This window comes from Phaethon aethereus, assembly GCF_964289735.1.
Source record: "Phaethon aethereus genome assembly, chromosome: 2".
NCBI lineage: Eukaryota > Metazoa > Chordata > Aves > Phaethontiformes > Phaethontidae > Phaethon > Phaethon aethereus.
Genome location: NC_138582.1, coordinates 112,638,154 through 112,661,566, shown reverse-complemented (window position 1 = coordinate 112,661,566; position 23,413 = coordinate 112,638,154). Strand labels below are relative to the sequence as shown.

Here is a 23,413-nt window from a genome sequence, read left to right as displayed (position 1 = left end):
GTAAAATCCAGTTTTGCTTCTAGACTGTTTGTTATTGCAGATTGAACAGGTTTAAAGAACAAACAAACAGAACAGTCACCTGCACTGCTTCTGTTTAATGATTAGAATTACAACTTGAAAACCATATGCCTAGGTTCTGTTCTTTAGAGACAAGCTGGTTTCACCCAAGGTCACAGAAGCATTTAAACCGATGACCCAAAAAAGAAAGCAAAAAACTATCTTCTAAAAGAAAGGCTCCTTCTCAGTAGATCATCACGATCAGCACAACCCAGAAAATGGTTTTGTTGTTATTCTTAAATGGTATGACACACCCTCCCAGACATGTCTGTCTAAACATGCTTTTAAGTCAGATTATTAATTGTATACATCTGTGTATTTTTCTAGAAAATGGTGAATGATGCCTTTCATTCACCACACGACCAGTTTTTGGTGCTTGTCCTTTTTTAAAAAATCAAGCCACTTTCAGATGGAAATTGGAACCAAATTAAAATGCACACAACCACCATTTCACATTTTTAAAAGCAGCGAGAGATTTTCATTAAAATCTATGGCAGGTAGGATTGTCCTGTCTCATAAAATTCAACCCAGTGCTACCAAAGGAAACATGTCATGAAATACTTCTCATAAACTTTCTAGAATACATTTTAAAAACACTCAGGCTACGTCTTCCCCAACTACAATCTCCTGGAAGGCTCATTCCTCCAATGGATAACAGCACACTTCTAATTTTTGAACGGATCTGAAATCAATATTATGTTTTATCTTCTCCAACCCTAGTGTTTAGCCCCTTTACATTTTACTTTAATTTCATTAGGCTAAACATGACAAGCTCTTTTAGCCTTTTCTCATAAAACAGGCTGTTGAGTCCCCTGCTCATTTTAATAGGCATTTTTTGAGCCTGCTTCAGGCTCAGGTTCATGTTTTTTGGAGATGACTTATCGGAGTTGCACATGCTGTTCCAGGGGCGGCATCAAAACATTCTACAGTGGCACTAAAGGGGATCCTACTGCTGGCTCTGAATCCTTCCTTCATCAGGGGATCATCTTTGCTCCTGCTGCTGCCATATTGCGAGGGGAGTACGCACATCTCCAGTGTCATTAAAACAATACGTTCTCCTGCACATGCGATTGTGAGCCTGAGCTGTGATATTTCGAAGTTGAGTCTCCTGACCCTGCTTTTATGTCCAAACTAGGATGCTAACAGGAGGGTTAGCAGGCTTGTTGTCCACTGTGTAGCTGTCACCTTCTGATAACAACAGTGATTTTCACTTACATGTGTTTCTTCCCATTAGCCAGTGTGCTTTTACCCAACTCCTACTCTGTTCTCTTTCCCAAAAACTTAAGACACGTATCGTTTTGCCATGGAGTGTAGTACGATGCTGATGTTCAATAACCATGCTGTCCTCCTGGCCCAGTTTGACCACTTGATCTTCCTGCATTTTCTAGGTAACTAAAGTACCTATTACTACATGTGGAGCTCACAGAAGACAGCTCTAACTTACTTGCACATTTTGACCTTCGAATCAGTATTTTTGCTGATCAGCCATCTTTCCTCGCCCTGCCCTCCTTCACTTTCACGCTTCACACTTACTCTTAATTTCCTTTCCGAGCTCATATGGTTACGCTTCACCTTTTGTTTACAAACCAGTTCCAGGCAGAAGTTCTTTCACACAAAAGGTGTGGAAATCTGCCTTCTCTTCATTTAGTGCATAAGCTCCTATGCAGATGGCTGCCTGTTCTCAATTTCTCGAGGCTTTCCCCTTTTGAAATACAATTACATATGATTTATTTAAAAAACAAAACAAAACACAAAACTGAAGTAGAGCACAGACCTCTCACTTTCTGTTCATCTCCACAATTCACAAGTCAACTTCTGATCATTCTACCCAAAGCCATTTTTGGCCCCCAAATCTACCAGAAGATGTTTTACTGTCTATCAGAACAACACTGGTGTTGAAATGTCTGAAAATACCACAACTTCTCATTTGTTCAGAGACTGTATGCTGAAAAATTATTTGCCATCCACCAGTCAGGTTACCTGGATTTTAACCACTTAAATAGCATTTTTCCCCTTATGCCCAAAATATGACCCCTAATCAGTTGGTTTTGTTTGTAGTTCATCATGAACATACAAAGTTATTTCACATTAACCTTTATTTTTTATTCCTACTATTCCTGATCAGTACATGCCTTATAATATTTCTATTCAATTCTTGCCTGCCACTTTGTCATATTTCTGGTAAAGCTGTAGAAATACATTTGCATACCAATAACAATTGTTTTAGTTCTTCTGTTTTGCTGCCAAGGTTCTTGTACATTAGTCAACAAAGCATTTCAATTACTCCTTGCTGACCTTATCCAATTTTCCAGCTGGGTTCTGTATTTTGTCCAACTACCACTCCAATCCACATTAAATCGTACTTAGCTCTGTTCCACGCTCTAACCCCCAGTTGTGTCTTTATCCTCTACTAAATAAAGCAATCTTATAAGTTACGGAGACATAAATAAGCTTATCTAACCATATTTTGCATTTAAAAGTGAACTGATTTACTGGACACACGTGGTTGAACTCAGTAGCTAGAGATAATATTGATCGTTTCTCATCACCAAGCCCTTCTGCACTTTATGAATAGTACTTCTCATCATCTCATACCTCATTTTTATTCATCCACTGAAAGAGAAAGTAAACCATTCTACTTTTTTTCAAACCTAAGCAATGAACGGAAGTCAAATTACTACAATAAAATAATAATAATAGTAACAATAAAAAAAATCTCTGACTCTTCAGGAGACCCCTATCAAAAACTTCTTTAGCTTACTCTAGCTGCAAATGCTCAGCTAGTAATGTGGCCAGTTCTCTCTGTCCCCTTAAACTTTCAGCAGTTCAGATTTAAAAAATCTTCCTTAGTTACTTTCAATTATTTGAAACTAAACTGAGGAACTTATTAACATAGTGCCACATTTTTCATTTTAATTAAATCTACTTTTCAAAAGAAAGGTGTGAATTCAGTGAAATACAAATCCTGTGTTTTTATCTTTCAAATCAGTTTTGTTTATTTGTTTTAAATTTGTGATAGTAATACAAAAGGTAGCTGCTAAATACTTATTAACCACTGAAAGGTACGCAGAGGACAGTATATGTTTCTAAAGCAGATACTCACAGAAATGCCTGACATGCAGATGTCAAAAACTGTATTATCTGCCAACACAGCAACAGGAAGACACCTTCTGTCTCATCACACTTGCTGCCTGCAGTCTGAGGTAACTACATCCTAAGCACCCTTTCACTGAATCATCAAAGACCAAAGATGGGCTCCCTGCACTCAGGTACGTAATTTGGGGTTGAAATGACTGTGACTGCATAGCCTCATCAATATCACTTTCAAGGACAGGTGGCCATTTAGAAAGCAGGTCTGTGTACTGTACAACTCATTATTACACAAATACAGTTAATGAATGTATTTGTGAAGATGCAATTTCAAAGCCTAAGTCTCCTGTCATGTTTTCATTTGGATTTTTGCGTCCAGCTATAATGCTCTTAACTTCATTCATAACTCAGACAAAATTCTCACCGAGAAAGGCTTAGGTCCAGTAATTTTAAACCAGTGAATCATTGGAAATAGGGAGGAAAAAAAACCAGATAGGAGACTGGGATGGCTTGTGGTGGGAAGAAACAAATGATCTATTGACAGATAACAGGATAGGAAGGCATTGTCCCTTATAGTACCTTCTGTGCAACTCCTTTGAAAGTGAATTTAACTAAAGGAGAGAGAGTGTAAACACCAGTAAGATGATTTAGGGACAGTTCATCTTTACAAAATTTTCTGGTATTTATCAAACCATATCAGATTTACCCTAACCCTTCAAACCATCTTGAGTTTGCCACAAAAAGTACATCACAAAAGTGATAAATAGTGCTCCCTAAGGAACCTTAAACTTTTTATACTGTTTTCTTCCTGAATCTAACCACCTATTGTACATTGGTGCCTCTCTCCGGCTCCACCACTCTCATTCTGCCACAGGGGATTCTGAGCTACTCCACAGCATCTATAGGCTGTTAACACATACCTACATTTTTCACACTATATAGAACCAAGTTCAAGAAGAACTTGTCAAAAAACACCAAATGCAATTATTCTCTTTCCCGTATTACTTTATTTCTCTACCTATGCATCTATTTGCACTTCAGGTCTGCAAAGCATTTAGTCATAGCATTGACACAAAAAACATTACACAAGGCTGTCCTGTATGGGATGGCACAATCACAGGAGAATCGCTGACTTTCACTCTAAATGCTGTGGAATCTCCGTGTCCCCTAGTAAGATGCCCCTGTTCAAAATCCCGAAAGCCTCACCATTTGTCATTGTCTTAAATAAGCTGAAAAGTTTGCAAATTCATTGGTTACTTCCCTTTATTAACTCTAAGAGATGAACTGAGCTGTTATCATGGCTTTTGGGCTTCTCTCTGCAGATGGTTGCCTCAGGGAGAGCTCATCCTGAACATCCCGTCACAACAAGCAGAATTCCCATCAACTTGGATGAGAACAGCACTTCACACCAGGACAACAGCCGGCACTGCCTCCTGCAGACTTGCTGCATGGCTTTACGCTTTCTTTGGAAGCCTGGTGCCAAGGACTGCAATCAATGCTTTATCACAGACTCCAGTCAATTGGAACAAACCAGTTATTTTTGATGAGTAAGTGTTCAAAAAGACTTTCTAGTGAAGCAAGAAGCTTGTTTTACATTTAAGGCACAGATTTGACTCGTACTTCATTTAAGGCACCAAACCTCTAAAGGTTCACGGCTAGTAGGGTGCTCTTCTACAGAAGGGGAGCACAGCAGAAAGAAACTGAGCCTGGCCACAACCAGCTATTTGCGTTGCTGAGGGCACATTCATTCAGACCACATAAAAATCCGTAGAAATGGTAAAATTGGAGGGGAGGGCCGTCTCCCTTGGCTGGAATGTTTCTAACTCTTCCCAGACTGTGGGAATGGCTCTGTGGCAGCTGCTCACTACTCGTCAGCCCGGGGCTGCAAACCACAACCAGGGCAGTACACAGAGGGAGGCACAAGGACTGAAGCATGTAGAGCAGTTTAAACTCGCTAATTAAAGGCAAGATATGTGCTTGAATCCATAACTGCCTGGGGTGAGGAGGAGTTGGCTTGTCCAAACACTCAACAAATTACAAAAAATGTTTGAAAACTTCTCCACTTCCCTCTCCAAGATCAAGCCAACGGTGTTTTAACTACAACCGCTGGAGCATACGTGAGTCAATTCCATTGTTGTTGACAAAAAAAATCCCTTGCAATGCCCTGCCCCTTAGACCAAACTACACTTGCTCGAGGTCTAGTGGGTGTACAGCTCTTTTGGAACAGTGATGGAGCTTTTAACATGGAAAAACACTTCAAGGAGTTTCAGACCCCTTCCACCCTCCCTCCCGTTTTATTCCATTGGTGGGAGAATAAAATGGGAGTTGAACTCTGATATTCTCAGTTTCTTCCCAGCCCATGCCCCACTTCCATTCTGGGTTGAGCTCAGGATATTGAGAACATAACCTTATCAAAGAAAACATTTTTTTTAATCACTCTAGAGACCCTTCCCCACATTCAGCTCTGTAAGCAACTGTTGATGCCAGATCAGAAATGCACCTCTGCAGGTATATCAGGTACTGATGAGTACATTTATTTGCTCCAAAAGCCTGTGATAAATACAGGATACAAAGCATCTTCTGATGCCTGACCATGCTCCACTACTGTCCCTGTTAAAATTTTCACGAGGAAATGTATCTTACAGTCCCAAGAAATACACCCATGTTTGATCTGAATACAGGCGGATACAGTCGCCCCATGTGAGCAGTATTATCCCATTGAATTGTCCAGGCAAAGGCTGACATTTTACCTCTCAAGAGTATTTTTGAGGCAGGATCCAAATAAGTCTCCAGTGGATGCAGGAAAAGGGGACAGGACCACAAAGACCATTACAAGGCATTATTCCTTCCCTCTGTCCACAGCAAACCGCTTACTACAAACCCAGTGCTAGAAGTGCAGGAGTCCCAGCCAGAACAGTAATATCCAGCACAACTATCAGTCTGTTGCAAACCCTGAGATGCCTCTATAGGCAGGTCTCCAATCTTGACTTCTTCCTACAAATACCATTTCAATAGTGATTTATATTTTAAGTATCTAAACCACTAAAGTATAGTGGCTATTTTTCACCATATGTTTAAACAGCAGTGGGTGAACAAGACAAATGGAAGACTTTACCCGCATATTGATATGTCAAAAGACTCTGGCTTTTAAATGCCAGAAAAAAATGGAGCTGGGTTACAATAAGCAATTATGTGCCCTGTGTAATCCCTACTCTGCTCTCTAAAGGTGTTGTCTCGCTGCTGAGCTTAAAAGGAGGAAGGTCTTTTCAGCTCTCACAAGAAGGCTCCTTTTGAAGGCTACGTTTTTATCAATTAAATGAAAATCTGGTAATGTTAACTAGCAATTTATGGTAAATTGCCAATCCCTTACTTGGAGGGTTATTATCAATTAAGTGCAAAGTAAGTACTAATTTAGTTGTTTCAATTGGATTAACAGTTGCTTAGACACATTATATATTACAGCAGTAACTGCTGCAGAATTTGGACAAAATAGTCTTAGCACCTGTAAATTTACTGTAAATACATTCCAATTGCTATTGCAGTTATTTATTTTTTAAGCCTCTTGTATGATTTTCTATTCTCCACCCGATGAAACTCTCATCAAAGCTTGGTCAAGGATGGAATAAACATAGGTCCTCCTATTTTAACTTCAAACAAAAACATTTGAAAACAGTAAAAAAAAAAAAACAAACACAGAACCACCCTGCACTCATTCCTAATAAACTGAAAATCTTAATTTTAGATTAGAAAAATATGGTTTCCATGCATGTGTGCTTATCTTATCACAATTACTTCTTCATGGCTGCAAAAAAAAATGACAGCAGAACTAATTTGCTCATAAGCCAGGGAAGTTTTTCTATTTCTATCCAGGTCTCTTTCCCACCCTTGGCTGATGTTATCTTTCTTTTTCTTTCTTAAAATGCTTATCTTTTTCTAACTTTTTAAAGAGTCTCTGCCTTTTTCTCAAGTTTCCATTCCTCATTTTCCTCTTCCCTGACATTTAATTTTTCTCTCTGAGCTCATTTCATCATATAGGGGACTAATTATACTTCCAAATCTATTTGAATTAAGGAACTTTTATTATTTTTTAATCAAAGACCATCACAGCTCCTTCAAATGAAGGAAACCAAGAGCACACCAGAACGCAAACTAACTCACACTGGTCCTGAGACTCACCAGATTTCAGCCGAGCTTCAAATGCTTACTGATGACAATAAAAACAGCAAGAGCCCTAAAAAATATTACAGTCAGGAAATACAGGACAGAAAAATAAAAAGAGAAGGTACCCACAAAGGTAAGTATGAGAAATATTCCAATTTGCAGAGCTTTCTCCACCTAGCTGTAGTTAAAGTTGACAGAACTTGAGTTCTTTCATTCTCCTTCCCTTCCTCCCTACCTGCCGTACCACCACCCCCTGCCCCCCGCCCCAGGTAATCTGTAATGGTATTTCTCTGCTACTAATGGTCTTCTTTCAAAAATTACATCTCAAGTTACATTTCCTCCTTGTATATGTGAATGCATCTTGCGCTATTTCTGAGTGCAGCTATAAAACCAAACCTTGTATTTTGCATGTTTTTGACCAATTCTAAATTCAGTAAGGACAAATAACCATCTGTGCGCCAGAAGCTGCACTTGAATTTTCCTGTTGGACTCCACTTCTTTCTTGGTTCATATCAAAACTCCAAATAACTTTACGTTTCCATGATTAACTGATACAGGAAAGTTCAAATCTGGCAGCTTTAGCTCATCCATGTTGCATTGACAAGCTACAAAAGCATTTAACTTTTCTACCTGAACAACACACAACATTTTCTCTTTCTCTTCCATTTGGAGGCTTGTAGAGCACTCATCTATCTGCATGAACAAAAACAGACTAAATCTAACCTTCTTGCATCTAGATTGTCATCCTTGATGTTTTGCAATTGTATTGCTGTAAGTGAAGTGTAAGCACCATAAGGGCAACATTATGGTAAGTAAAGACGTGGTAGCCTTCAATCATGTATCCCAATTTATTGTGCATTTTTAAGTTCATAGTTGTGTCAAAGATGAAGAAGCAAAGTTTACGGTGGCCTTGGTGAATCTGCCTCTGGAGTCTGGAGGTTAGGGAGACTGATCCTGAGTAGTCCGCTAGCTCCAAGCAAGGGAACGCACTCACCAAAATGCTCACTACACATCCCTGAAAGCAAGTCAGAAGCATTCCTCCTCCTCCTCCTCTCCAGCCCACCAGCAAACCTTCCTCCTCTGAAATGAGCAACAGACTGCATCTTTTCACTCTGCTGCTGAAATGTCAGCTGCCTGCTCTTTGACAAGATGCACAATAGAATCATTTGCAGAGGCTGCCATGCTGCTGCTTAATATACTTAAAAAATTGTAGCATCAGGATTTTGGGGATCTTTTCCTTAGTTAATGATCAGGTTTGTATTCCTGTTGTTGGCCAGTTGTGCTTTGGCTAGCTAATGGGCTCCCCCCACAGCAGAATCAAGCTTACTAAACCCACAGAGCATTTGTGCTGAACTTGAATTTGCAGCAACATTTGAGGAGCTGTGAGGTTGTGGGTTCTGCACCTTCATTGGAAACTGTTCTAATTAGTGGTCCATAGGCGTGGGCACTGAGCCTCATGCTCCAGGAACAATTTTGTCTTAAATTCTCTAAAAGGAAAAATAGATGTATAAATCCCACTTACATCTAAAAAGACCTATCATCTGAGTCTTCAACCACTAGTACCATATTAAAGCTGTCTCTTTTGTGTGAAGAGGCTTAATCACAAAATAACTCTGTTCAATTTCCTTCTCCGGTTAAGCTGTCATTGTTTAAAACACCTTTTTTGTTCCTTGCACTGGAAATGAAGTTAATTCAATATATTTCGACTCTTTAAACTTTTCTGTTATTTTCTCCATCACAGGCTGACAGACCAGAGTAATGACTTCTTTCGGAGATTAACACCAGATTAAATTTTTTAAAACTCTTGGAAGTAACTCAAACATCTATTGCAATATAGATGCTACCCTTTCCCCTCCTCAGGCCATAACCAATGAAAGGGAGAAATAAATCTCATACTGCAACATAATATTAAACTGAAATTGCATGTAAGACTAAAATACCACCAGCATCATTTTTGTTATATGGTGCACTGTTTTCTTGCATATTCTACTGTCAGGCAGTTGATCTTCAGCTACAGCACTTGGGAGAAGAAAGAAAACAACTCTTAACCTGCAAACTGTCATTTCAAACCTAAGCAAATGAAAGACAAACCACCTCTATTAAAAGTTTGATCTCTCAATTCCTATATACTGTCTCCCAAAGCCACATAACGAGCAGCAAAATACTGCAAAGGAAAACAGAGTAGCACTTTTTTTAAAGAATGAGAACTCAGTCAAACTGCATTCTCCATCCTACTAGATATATTAGGGCCTGACTCAGGTCCTAATAAATGTACACAGTGACTCGCAGTGGTCTCAGAACATGCTGAATCTCAATGATATTATATTGATCTTACAACACAAGTAGGACTTAGCTGTTTCTTCAGGTTTGAAAGGATTGATATGCAGTTCCAGGAGATAACACAAAGAACACACATTACTTAAAAAGATGCAGGGCTGTATAACTAAGTCTGTTTTTTTTCCACAAATCTCATCTGCATTTAATCAGATACATTGTTTTCTGGAAACTGCTACCTTGCTTAAAGTGTAAAGAGTGATATAAGAACTGGACAGAGGTTTTTATTGGTTCTGTTTTTCACTGGCACATACAAACAACACTGTGCAAGCCCAGAGTCCTGAAATCCTTCGCTTTACAGAAGACTCTTTTTAACAGGACTTCCCAGACACTATACATATACTAATTCAGCAGGACACAAAACATCTGTACAGGCTGTACAAAATTTTAGGCAAGAAGTTTGATGACATATGCAATATTCCATTGGTTTAGCTGTGCACACCCCCCCCCGCCCCCGCCATGTACCTACAGGAATGCTAGGCACAATCATATTAATACAGTCAGAATGGGAGTGAAAAGGTCATTAAAGTATGGTCATCCACCTTTATCACAACATAAAAATTCAGGAGAATCAAACATGACTATCAAAAGTCAAGCTCAAAACGAAAATAACACCCAAAAGATAGATTTTCTCCACTGTAAACACTTAAACTGGGGAACATATTGCCAAGGGTTTTTGTGGATGCTTGCAGTCTCATCTACATTGTCTGAAGAAAAGTGTGTAGACTAATTTTGTGAAAAATTAAATCAATCTATGAAGCAATTAAACACAAAGATACCACCTCTGACTTAGGAAATCTTTAAGCCATATATTAGAGGGAGATGAAAAAGCGTGTGAAAGAAGCATCACTGTGCATACATGTGCTTTCAAAAGTATTCTGTACTGGCCCAGCTGAAACCAGACACTGGCTGAATGAACCTCTGGTCTGACCTAGTGTGACTGTCTGTCATGTTCGAAGTGCCACCAAGCACAGTATCTCTTACAAATTTATGACATTTCTGGAACATTATGATATTACTTTTGTTTGGCATGAATAAGAAATCCACATAACCCAAATCACCTACACAACTCACTTGAAAACCCAGTCTTGACAACATCTCCGACATATTATTGAAGAATGCAACCATTTTATGAAAAGAAATACACAGTTTGAAGTATTAACAACAGGACCATCCCAGCCCTATAAATCATTTTAACTTGATGAACCTCTATCTATATTAAGACACTGAGGCCCTTTCAATGAATGCACATCAGTAGAAAAAAAATTACAACTTATAATTCCGTTATAACTCCAGGTGGCACTGGCACCCTCAACACATCAGAAACTGAACTGAAGTAGGCACTGCACTTTTTATAGTTGTCAGAGATGTCTTCAGCAGGACACATAAAACAAGGGATTGCATGAAAGCTTAAGCGGTGATTGCCAAGTAAGAGTAGCCTGTTCAACAGCAAGACTGAATTGTTTCACATCCACCCGCACAACTTTTACAGCTCCTTCTGAAACCTTAAAACCTCTCACAAAGGAATCAGCCACTAAAAGGAACTGTTTTTTTCTTGGAAAACTGTTCCATCTAACAAGAATGCTTTAAATGAGTCAGACTTCCTAAAGTCCCGTCCTCTATTAAAAATTAGTTTGAGAGAAAAATACTAACATTTAGGAATAAAAGGTAAATTAAAATAGTCACATAAAAACTCAGTGGTTTTGTATTTATTTGAATTACAATAATACAACTGAGGGTAATCAATTACATTGTCATTTCCCCAAATTATTAAAAATTTTGGCCTCAGAAAGCAAGCAAGGAATATGACACTAAAACATGCAGTTTAGCAAGAAAGTGTAGAAGTTGGAGAGATGTACAAGCACTACATCACTGCTACAAATACATTTCGTAAATCTAATTATAGGTGCATCATCATAGAACAAAAAGACAATACCAACACCATACCTATTAAGCATTTCTACAGCCCTGATAACCATGAAACCCTGGAAATGTAACACAAAAAGGAAGGGGAAGTGCTACAGCTGCAGAACTGCCTGCAAAAATAAGCAGCCCTACAGGGCTTAAAAAGAAAAGAGAACAGGAAAAACAGTGGACTTGTAAATAAATTCACAGCATTTAATTACAGATCTGAAGCCTACTAAGTCTATAGAAGCCTTTTAAAGCACATGAAGTTTGCTTAGTGGAAAAGCCAAACTGGATTATTAATAAATAGCATAATCTGGATTTCAAAGGGCACTGGATTCAACCTTCTGCTTCTAGGCATAGGTACAGATTTGGTATAATTTTAGATAATGTCTTTGGTCTCAAAACTTCAGAAACTGAGCCTTGTTTAAGGCATAGCAATACAAATGGCTGCTTTAACTTCAAAGTAATGTTTAAAAGGTTTCAATAATAGTAACATTCAGCTAAAGCAAGAAACAGATGAAACTGCAATGACAGAAATATCACCACAAGTCCTCCCTGCTTTGTGTGGTGTCATTTCCAACACAGTTCAGACTATAATGGAGAAAGATTGACAGTGCATCTATTATGGGATCATATGAACATGCATATTTATCGTAACAGTACAAAAACTCTTCTCCTTATCTGTTTTAACAATGACAGAAAATATGCAGAGTAAAGAATATTGAACTGTTCTTCTTTATCCTTCATTTATAGCGCAGTATGTTTTAAAAAGGAAAATTTAAACATGATATTCCAGTTGTGGTGCAGTTTTATCCAGCTCTAACATCATTTAACTCTTTAAGAAATGGGCAAAATCATCAGTAATTTTTTAATATGAAGAATAAAAGACTACAAGTGCCTACCTGAGAAGCCAATGAGGCAAAACCAAGACCGCAGAAAATAAAAAGTAAAGCTGAATAACCTATGACACATGCTTACTTATTCTCTCCCAAAAGCATAACATGCCTAACCCATCACTTACACATCCCACTCCTAAGTCTATTACAGGATTACTTTCCAACACAACTGAAAAAACAGTACTTTTGCCTTTAGATCTCTTCACTAACTACTGCATGCCACACCTAACAGAGATAAAATGGATTTATTTGCTTCATGTTTACAAACTTTATTTAAATAAGATTCCCCAACACAATGGCAACAATCCTCCTTAAGGGAAAATGGAAACTCTTATGTAATCTTTGCTCAACTAAAAACATCAGAGGAACTGGCTTAAAGATAACTCTTCCAGGAAAACCCTTTGGCTTTGGGAATCTGTGTGTCATGTTTCCTGCAGTGGCATATATCTGCTCTTGCTTTCATCACTTAAATGAGGTAGAAAACCTTCCGAGTCTAGCAGCAACATCCTGGCATGAAGCTGCTGTGATGGAGGAGTCAGGCCTGTCATTGTTTCATGATGATGACACAACTGCTTATAGACAACACTTTGCAGAACCATAATTAGTTTCACACATTGAGTTTAATACTCTCTCTTCTTACTCAGCACTACACTAGGCTGTCTTTGACACAGACACTTGTAAATTAGTATGTTTTATAACTCAATAATTAACGTCCGTAAGCTTTACTATGAAAAAGTAACTCCTCTTAACCAGTGCATGCTATCTTCAGAGAGATAAAAGAAGTCATGATTTATTAATTTCTGTCAGTATGGATAGCTTTTATTAAAAAAAAAAAAAAGGTCACTCTGGCACTCTACTGTAAATATAATACTTAACAGACCTATAAAGCATATTTATAAAAACACAGAGAAGGTTACTTTCAGTTTCACAATATACAAAGGAAAAAAACCCCAACTTTAATTCCTGGTATAAATTAAATAATTGCAATTGAAATACTGAAGGAACCTCCAGCTCCTTCAGCACTGTTTGCCCTTCACCTGGCAGATGAATCTATAGCAATCAAGTCAAATTTAAGTGATAGAAAAGTTGGCATGACTTTTCCCCATACATCATACATAAAGGCAGATGGGAGTGCACAGGGCGAATACCTCTCAGCACTTGCTGCTTGCTTCACTTTCCTTCATATTAACTCCACGCATGTGATAGCTCCTCCTTTCTGCTGGCCATAATGCATTACTTGGTTATAGAGGTACAAAGGAATACACACCTCCACACTCCCCCATTTCCTCACAGGTGACAGTAACGTTACAGCCAGACAGCAGAGCTCTTGACTTACACCCAAGTAAGTGCCTTCAAAAAGTGTCACCTTTCCCTTGAGTAACACTTGGGGATAAGTTACGTTAGGCATATATGGAAAAAGCGAGGGGCGCCAAGCGATGAAAATCTACACTACAGTATAAAATACTCTACATAGAAAGTCTTGATTTGGAGGAATTGAAAGCTATAACTACAGTGTAAATCATTACTAACCCTGGTCTGGCAGCAACTCAAGACAGGTGCATGTGATGGTGAAAATTCAAGCAGGACAGTCTGCTGCCTGGTGGAACAGGAAGGTGGCTTAGCAGTCAATGGGAGCAGAAACATTAGGAATGCCGATAGAATATTCTTATTTGGTGCTGAAGAGCTAATACTTACCTAGACACACATTTCAAAGGAAAAATAAATATCCTGTTGTTTGAAGGTAACACGCTCAACTTCAGAGAAGCCCAGCTTGAAACAATGACATCCTTGGTACTAACCTGGGTAAATGAAACTGGAGCAGTATCACATGATGAATGTATGTGCTTTCATGTAATTATGCGTGATAAGAATGGTTCAGGCTTTCCATTCAAGCAAGGGTGACCGGAAGCAAGACTGGGGAAGGGGAAGGCTGTAGGAGCACGCCAATGTCAAAGTAACTGGCAATGAATATCAAAAGCTAGTATGTGAAAGGTCTTTATTTTGTATAGGGAAATACTGATCGGTTAGTCAGCAGGTAGGATTTCTGTGGATTCTCATCCACTTGCTCACTGAAAATGGCAACATCACATCAGTCTAAGCTTTGCTACAGCAATTTTTCCATATTTTCCTATTCATAATCATCAACAATCGATAAAAGAGAATGTTTGAAACAATACAGTAATACTATCTAATGATAATGGCTTACCCTGTCTCTGGGTGAAATCTGCATGCAGGTGAGGGAGTGCTTCGGTGAGGGAGGAAGGACAGCATGGGAAGTAACACTAACTCACAATGTAACATCATACTTCCCTGACATCAATGGCACTATGCCGATCTACTCTCCTGAAGTTCTCTCATTGCCTGTTTTAAGCAGCCCTAACCTATCTTCGGTCGTCAACACACACATTTCTAAATGACAGTGACTTTGGAAATTGCCTGGACTACAGAGGGTGCTTTACTGAACAAGATATTTACAACAAAAGCAGCACACACCTCTCTCCAGATTCTGTGGTTTCTAATTATATTTTTTGCTCAAGACCTCCTTAGACACCCACCCATATTTACCATTCCAATTTCCTGACTACAGAATTTTAATTTTAAAATGCAAAAAATTATTTTTCCTACCATGTACGCTCAAACTTAAAATCCTAAGGTCAAACTGCCTTTTCCTCAGTCATGTATGAGGACTCCAGGCAAGGATTCTGCAGGCTAGATTACAGTCTTCATTACACCTTTACAATCCTGATGAAATATTGCTTCCTTTACAGCCTATCAGCACAGCACTTGCATGGGTGTATGAACTCTGCATGAAGCAGAATGGTTCACTACGTGTTCCTAGAGAAGATGGAAACTGCACATCAACAGTCAGCTACAACGGACCTGACAAAAGGGATGCTGCGGCCAGAAAAGTAACCCCTGTGAAAAAGTGTAACACCAGTTTAGCTTACCTTATCCCTTTCCATATCCTACTGTATTATTCCTCCTCCTACCTCTTCCATGTCCTCTCTCTCCCTCTTCGTTGAACAATCCTTAACCTGCATTCTTTGGTAGGTCTCACCTACTCACCAACATGCAGTTTATATAAGCATTAATACCAATGTCCATGCCAAATAGAGCAGCGCATTTTGCATTTCCCCGTTTACTCACAGATAACGAATTTCCAGTCTGCAATGAACAGCATTAATCCAAAGCTTTTTATTTTATTTTCACTTCCCAAGCTGTAACCTAAAGATTCCTGAACATTTTGCTTGAGTTGTTCTCCCAAGATGGACAGCCATCACATACTTCTTCCTTCTAAACAAGGAGGCAAAGTATGGAAAAAACCCACAGTGCTCAGAGAGGGACTGAAACCCAGTCCTACACACTCCCACAGTCCTCCTATCATAGTTTGAAACCTTCTGTTCTACCCATTTGATTCCAAGTGCATGAGGGAAGATTTTAGGCAAATTTTAGCCTCGCACGTTGAATCAGCAAGCAGGCATATCGTAGACCTGTAAGTCCACTAGTTCACAAGGATCAAACACTGGTCTTGCAAGTGCAGCCTGCTGCAAATGCAAGTTAGCACACTGAGGAGAACTTGGAATTTGCAGAAACCTGCTGTCCAAGACGTCAGGGTGCGCTCAGCACAAAAGCCTTCACCAGGCAGGGCAGGTGAAGCGTTAAATGCCAAATAGTTGGCTACAGGTAGAACTTTGAAACCTGGTAGGAGCGTAGCCAGCAATAAGCCCTAAGGTGCAAGAAATGTGGTTTACATTTATGTCGCTCACTACAAATGCAGTGGCTACACTAGGAATAAATTAACGTATGCAGGAATTTGTCCAAAAACCCATTAAGGAGGGCACTCTACTAGTGAAGCACGGATGTAGTCAAGGCATAATTCAATGCTTCAGTGGGTGATGAAAGAGACAGATGTCTCCATCTGCATCTTCCTGCTAAAAAGGTAAAGTCATATAATGCAAATATCACAGAGAAACTCTCTCTCGAAAGTCTGTGGGTGCCAGCCATGTGGGAATCACGGGAGGTTAATCTTTATTGCTCTGTATCTCACCGAGCAAAAAAAGTCACAGACTTTTCAGGAAGTTTTATCCTAGTTTCTAGTTGCTATAATGTCCAGCGACGTATGACCTGTGAGCTGGGTCTAAGAAACTGCACCCTGCACAGGACGGGGGCAGTACCACATCTCCCGTGTTTACTTTAAGCATTAGTACAGTGCCAGGCAGAGCGTAACAGTGAGCTTGTAAGGTGCTTCACAACTGAGGCCTCAAAGAAACCAATGGAGCCAGAATCACTTAATGACCAAAGGGGGCACTAATGGGTTGGAACCTACAATGCTCTAACACACACAAACTCATCCAAGAGATTTAATTTACCTTGACCTTGTAGTACTCCTTGACTTCAGGCTGAATGGAATCAAAATCACCACTGATGTAATCAGGCAAGAAGCTGAAAGGAAAGCAATGAGCAGTGAAATGAAAAATTAATCCATCTTACTACATTTAATATTTATTTTCTCAAGAGAGCTAAGGGGTACAAGCATTAATCTCTCAAGGGACTAGGAGTTAGTTAAAAGCATGTTAAAACAAGACTTGATATGAGATGATACAAAATAAGGTAACAAACGAACTGTAAAACTGGTAAATCTAGTGTCCCTTCTCTGCTGACGGAGCTACATGTCGCTTAGATGTTCACACATCTCCTTGGGTCAGTAAGGCAGACTTGTATCTGCATGGTTCTAGAAAGACAATTCTCAAATACCTTTAAAATGTATCATTCAGTCAGCAAAGTATTTAAAAAAACAGATCTGAGTGCTATACATCAAGCCTCAGAAGATATAATTTGTCAGATGATGATGATGACGACCCTTGGACAGCTGGTATGCCACAAATATTCCAAAGATTTGTATTTTCATTATTACTGATGTCATAATTTCTGCTTTTCTCCTTGCTTATGAAAAATCCTTCCCCCAAAATACGGAAGCTCAGGGGTTTTAAAATCATATCTTGGATGTACAAAATGTGTATGAAACTTGATTTCAAATCCTAACCATCATTTGTACAGTAATATTGCTGCAACTCACACAGAAATTGTGATGTTGCGATATTTATCTCAACTTGCTTCTTGTAGGTTTTTAATTGCAGAATGCTTCAAAATATTTACTGTATAAATTCTTATCAAATTCGTAATGAAACTTCAACTATGCTACAGAAAGAACAGCATAAGAATATTTTTTGAAAGAAAAACCCCCACAGAAATACAGCTTTCCATGTTGCACAATTCCCGGGAGTTTTAAGCAGCAGCTAAGATGACAGGTGAAAGTGTTGCCATTGTTCCAATAGATAAGGCTGAACTGAGTTTTGAAATTAAAGCTGTGTTTTCAATGTTTTCTAACAAATTAAATACATAGCTCCTCTTCTCCAAGGTTGCTATACTTTATGAGGGGTATGAGAATTCATCAAGCAAATTAGTTTACAGCTCAAGCTGAGTTACAAGGAATTGGGAAAAGCATATTGGGACATATTTTTCTTCCACATTATTTTAGAAGAATGCTGCAGGGTCTACAAACTCCCCATATCAGTAAAACTGATACAAATCTTGTGTTCTGGCTCTGTTCAAAGATTGCAAAAGAGACACATGGTCATGGGCCATCATTTCCTTTGAAAACTGAAAGCTGCTTCAGCAGAAGCTGGTAAGTACAGATGTTGCGAGTTAGCGCATGTGCAACTATCGCATTTCAAATTCACTGTCCCCTCCTCCTACTGTGGCTGCTATAAGAGGATAGGTTCTAGAAATAATCTCTCCAAAAGCGATGCTCCCCCACGTGGGTGGGGGGAAAGGCAGTCCCTTCTGCATCGGGTTTTATCAAGGACACAGAAAGCAACTAGAAAAAATGCAAATGCTTCAGTGGTCTGTTTTATATGCCCAAGTGAAGTGTAGCTCAAAACCAGCAAACACTGAACAGAAAGTTATATTTGTTCGTTCGCTGTGAGACTGACCTCAACGTACAGCCAAAAATCTGTTTTGAAAATTTAAATTTAAAATTGCTGCCTTTTTACCTTTCTACAGAATTCCTAATGAAATATTTACTGATTACAATAAGCCTAAAAAAACTACAGGTAATCTCACTCAATTTGTTATTTTCCTTTCATTTCTTCCTGATTGAAACACAGCCATCAAAAGTAAAATCACTTTAGGTGTTACAGTGGTGGTCCCAAATGCAAACCCTAGATGCATCCCAGCAGGTTGGTCAGGACGAACAACAGCCAGTTGTCACGGAAAGCCAACTTGGTATGACACACACATCCACTCTGATGAAAAAGTTGATGTCTTAAGGTTGTTTATCTTACTGAAATGCAGTACAGAAATCCAAAATTGTTTCTGTCATTTTCTTCTTGACAGTAACTACAGACTGTAGTGCTTTTAAATAATCAACCATTTCTCCTGAGGCTTCCAGAAGCATAATTGGGAGCAGAATTAGCCAAAAAAAAAGTATTTTTTCCAAATCAAATGGTTCTGCACAGCTTTCGCTCTCATCCAAAGTAAAGCCATTTCCATGACAAAAGCTAGCTGAAGTTCTGTCTGAATTTTTACAAGCAAAAGAAACAAGGATCTCGGTTGCACTTCCTGTGTGCTCTGCCAGGGCTGCTGGCTACACTGCCTGTATGCACCTCCCCTGCCAGGAAGCTCTTAATGGTTCCCCTGTAGCCATCACAAAGCCAGAAATGACTAACAGAGGGTAAGGAATCGTGCCTGGGAAGTCCAAAGTTTCAAAAAGTGTCTGAAAGAACTTTAATTTTCCTAGAATAGCACCAATTCTTTCTTCTCTTCTCCTACCTTTTGACAAACACCAGAAACAAGGAAAATACAAAAAGACACTCTTGATGAATTACAAAAATATCCCTCAAGAGTAAAGCTCAACTCACACCGTCTGCTTCACAAACACCATAAATCATTTCAGCTTTATCTTCAGAGGATGGATGCTCTTTGTAGCTCACTGACTACGCAAGCCAACAAAAGCAAGCCAACATTCAGCCACGAGTCAAAAGCTGCGTTTGACTTGGTCCTTTTGAGTTGTGCGGAAAAAATTGCCTGATTCAGGTGAGCAGAATTTAGTCAAAGCTCTTCTCCAATTAACACAAGTGAAGAAGAGTCATTCTGTCCTAGTCTGACTAACCTCAGCGAAGGTGAGCACTAGCTGATATAGAAAAAGGGGAAATAGTTAAGATATATATATGCGGGGAAAAAAATAAAGTAACTTGAGAATGTTTTGTAAAAATTTGTTTTCACTTGTTTGCTCTGGTATACTTTTGTATTTACTCCAGAGCACAGAATAGAGAGAACAGGCTCTGGAGAATCACATATGAAGCTTACTACTATGTAAGTTGAAGAAATTATGTCAGAAAAAAAGTAACAAGAAAGGTCCCTCCACAAAATTTAAAACAGCAGCCCTTATTTAAAGTACAGATTAAAATCAGGTATGATATTGGTCTAATCCATGCTTTCCTACCCTGTGACCTCAAATTCATGAAAAATTCTTACTCTGTATCATAACTCTATTGAAGATGACATATTTCAGTGACATATATAGCACATGTCCTTTAATGGAGGAGGTTATCTTTTTGCCCATGGTGGCAAAAGATGTCTTTAATTCCTTTTCAAAGTGCAATTTAAAATTTCAATTTCTATGCAGTCCAGATGATGCAGTCTACTGTATTTCAGAACATTGGTTGCAGTGGTTGTTTTACCACTCCCATTAGCTATTAATTATCACTATGCATATAAGGTCATGACCAGCTCAGCTGGCTTGATACTCTGCTGCTTTACACTGACATTTATCAGGAGTGAGTCAACTCCATAATCCTAATGGGACCAAAAATATAAAATTCACCTCACATCAGCCTATAGTCTACCAAGCCTTTTCTAGAGCCGTCAAGCAGCATAGCACCAGGATCTGAGCAACAAAAAGCCCTCAGAGTCTTTGGGCCAGCTGGAGTTTATTTTCTCTTCACTTATTCTCTTCCCTTTTTTGGGAGGTTTTTTTTTTTGTTGTTGTTGGGGTTTGGGGTTTTTTTTGGTTGGGTTTTGTTTGTTTGGTCTTTTTTTCTGTTCTCATCAGGACATTTTAGAGCCATACGGCATCCATCTAAAATGAGTGTGGAGTCAGGAGGGCCAGGATTGCTTTCAGCTAAGGACCTGAAGGCATTTCCATAGCAGACCGCTCATGTTTCATGTATATAACTTTTTTTAAAAACACCCCACAGAGTTTCAATATGAAACCTTTAAAGCTTTAGCTAGCTTACCACGAAAAAACAGCACAATTTCTCAGAAGTTTTGAGATGGATCCCAGCTAGGGGATTTATCTAAATTGGATAAAGGCTGAATGTTGAGTGAACAGTTTCATGAACTCCCAGGATGTTGGGCTGGAAAGCAGGAAAAAAAAAAAGAAATTCCCACAAGGTTGCCATAGTTTCAAGATACACTACTGAAATTTTAGTCACCAGCACCATAAAACAGTAGTTGACTCTTACCATAGACACAGATTACAAAATAAATAGAAGCTATTTAAACTCTGAGGTTCTCATGCTAATTAAGCACAACTGTGCCTTTTGCCTTCAAGAAACCCATCTAATGGACACAGCTTAATTCAAGAAGCAGTTTTATTTTTAAATATTCAACACTAATCAACAGCAAGTTAAATTTAAAACATTGGAATGCTTGGTTATTTATTCACTCACTTTAAGAATGCAGTGTGGAGTGGTAAATATGCCTTTTTATACAGGTATGAAAAAGAAAAAAAACCCCAACACATCACACTTCAGCAGTTTATAATAAAAAACTGTACTATCTCCTTAAATAAATTGCTCTGGCATAACTATTCAGTTCTATCATTAATTCAAAGTTACAGTTTCCTAGTACTATTGACTTTTCTTGTGATGTAGCTCCTTTAGCACATAATTGTCTGCAATTAACCTTTTTTAAACAAATGTTAACATCAAAGACATGAGCATTTAAAGGCAGTATCTATGCTACCCTTTTCCTCTTTCTGTTACAGCACAGAAAACAATCCTGCACAGACAAGCTGTACGTGTCCCAGCTGTATCATTCAAGGGCACAGAGTGGGTTCTCTATGCTTTTTTCCCCATTACTAAAAACAAATTTCAAAACTGCTGCCTTTTACCCTGAACTAACAGACACACACAAGCTACTGCCCAGAATTAAAAATACAGTGAAGATGAAATGCTGTGGACTTAACATGAAGCAAAGTCACTAAAGTCAGCCTTGACTTTCATACGAATCTACTAGTTGAGAATACAGAAGACAAAACACCTTAGCATTACTTCAGGATAAGAATTAAAACCACAGTTTAACAAAAAACCCCAACAAACAGAAATTACTGCCCCCAAATCTACATTGTGAACTGTTAAGATGCACTTTCAGCTTGCCCTCCTGACTGTCAGTCTTGACTAGAAGGGTGAGTGAGGGCTGTTCTCATCAGAAAGGTGTTAAGCCTGTTTAAATACGTCAAAAGAATACTGTTAACTGCTGTGAAGATCAAAGCATCTTTTTAACTCCCAGAGGCAGGTATAGCACAAGTAAATGCCGTTTATATTTCTTCTCAAAGCAGCATACTCAGGTGCCCCATCTAGCTGTACAGAAGTGTGATCTTGGGGAAGAGGAAAAGTCACATTGCAAGATACATTTGGTGTTAATATCTATTAAGTCTATAAATATCTTCCTGGTATTACCTGCAAGGTTACCACAAGTAAGGGTCACACGTGAAGCTCAGAAGCCAAACAGTAACAAAACAATTAATGAACTTCAAACTGACCACAAAAAGGCATTCTGTTTTGGTTCATCTTGAACAGATCACTCTAAGGTTTCCATAACTTATTATCATCAGACCTTTAAAAAACAGCTAAAGCACAGTCCTTACCTCCTCCACCCTCTGCTTCCCAATCACGACTCTCTTAAAGTCAGCTAGCTTACTTTTTCTGACTCCATGGTTCACATCACTGTTATTTCAATCCATAAAGCCTCCCTTATCACTATATAATATTTGTATTAGGGTGGCACTGACAACGATGTTGTGCTGGTTGTTGTATGAATTCAGAAAAAAGCAACAAAAACCCCCAGTTGCCCATCCCTTCTTCCAAGACCTTAATAAACCCTTTGCACAACGTTCATTGTGCAATGCTTACACAGAATGTAATTACCAAACAACATTTTGTACATTACAATAAATCCAGCTGACGTATAACAAGATTTTAAAAAGGCGGGGGGGTGACAACAACAACAGTGCGGCAGACCCCAATTTAACAAAGCAAATATATGCATACATCAAGCTATACACAGACAGCAGATACGTGTGAGACTGCCAGGATTCTTTGCACAGATTGTTACCAGATCTGTGGATTAGTCAGGTAGCTTTGTGGTTAAAAGTATTTGGTAATATTTGGCAACCTTGGAGAACAGTCTCTTTTCTCCTTATTTTTTGAAAAGCTTAGTGTTAAAGAGCATAAAAGTATTATTTTATTTGCAAACGCTATGATTTAAGGAAAACTATAAAAGTGTGCAAAGATATGAGGGCAATAACACATTCATTTATGCTTGCCTGGTATGCAGTGTCACCTTGCAAATAAAAAAAAAAAAATCTGAAATAAATTGTAGAACATATCCCCCTCAGCTTAAACTGCTATGCAAAGCACACATCAGGGGGACATCTTCTGCAGGAGACAGCCAACTAGCTCCCATTATCATTAACAAAAATCATGCAGCTAACTCCCTGCCTCGAAACCTTATCCCTCAGTGACAAAGAAAAGTGTTAATGATAGCTACAACCGTTGCATTTTTCTTTTTAATTACCAATATTTGAAACTGTTCTTCAGTTATGATCAATACAGCACAAAATAAAACGATGGCCCAAAATTTAAGAACTGCTCACTTGTTTTCTATGGTGCTGAACACCTTCC

The 23,413-nt window shown here is 38.7% G+C and overlaps 1 protein-coding gene across 1 annotated transcript in view; it reads right to left on the bottom strand.

Annotated features, from left to right (window-relative positions):
- TPK1 (thiamin pyrophosphokinase 1) overlaps window positions 1-23,413 on the bottom strand; it is a gene marked incomplete at its 3' end in the record, with an annotated part of 330,774 nt that overhangs the window by 153,225 nt on the left and 154,136 nt on the right. Inside the window, exon 4 of the mRNA XM_082015628.1 lies at window positions 16,817-16,889. Coding sequence (XP_081871754.1) covers window positions 16,817-16,889 — 73 coding nt within the window. The remainder of the gene's footprint in view (window positions 1-16,816; window positions 16,890-23,413) is intronic.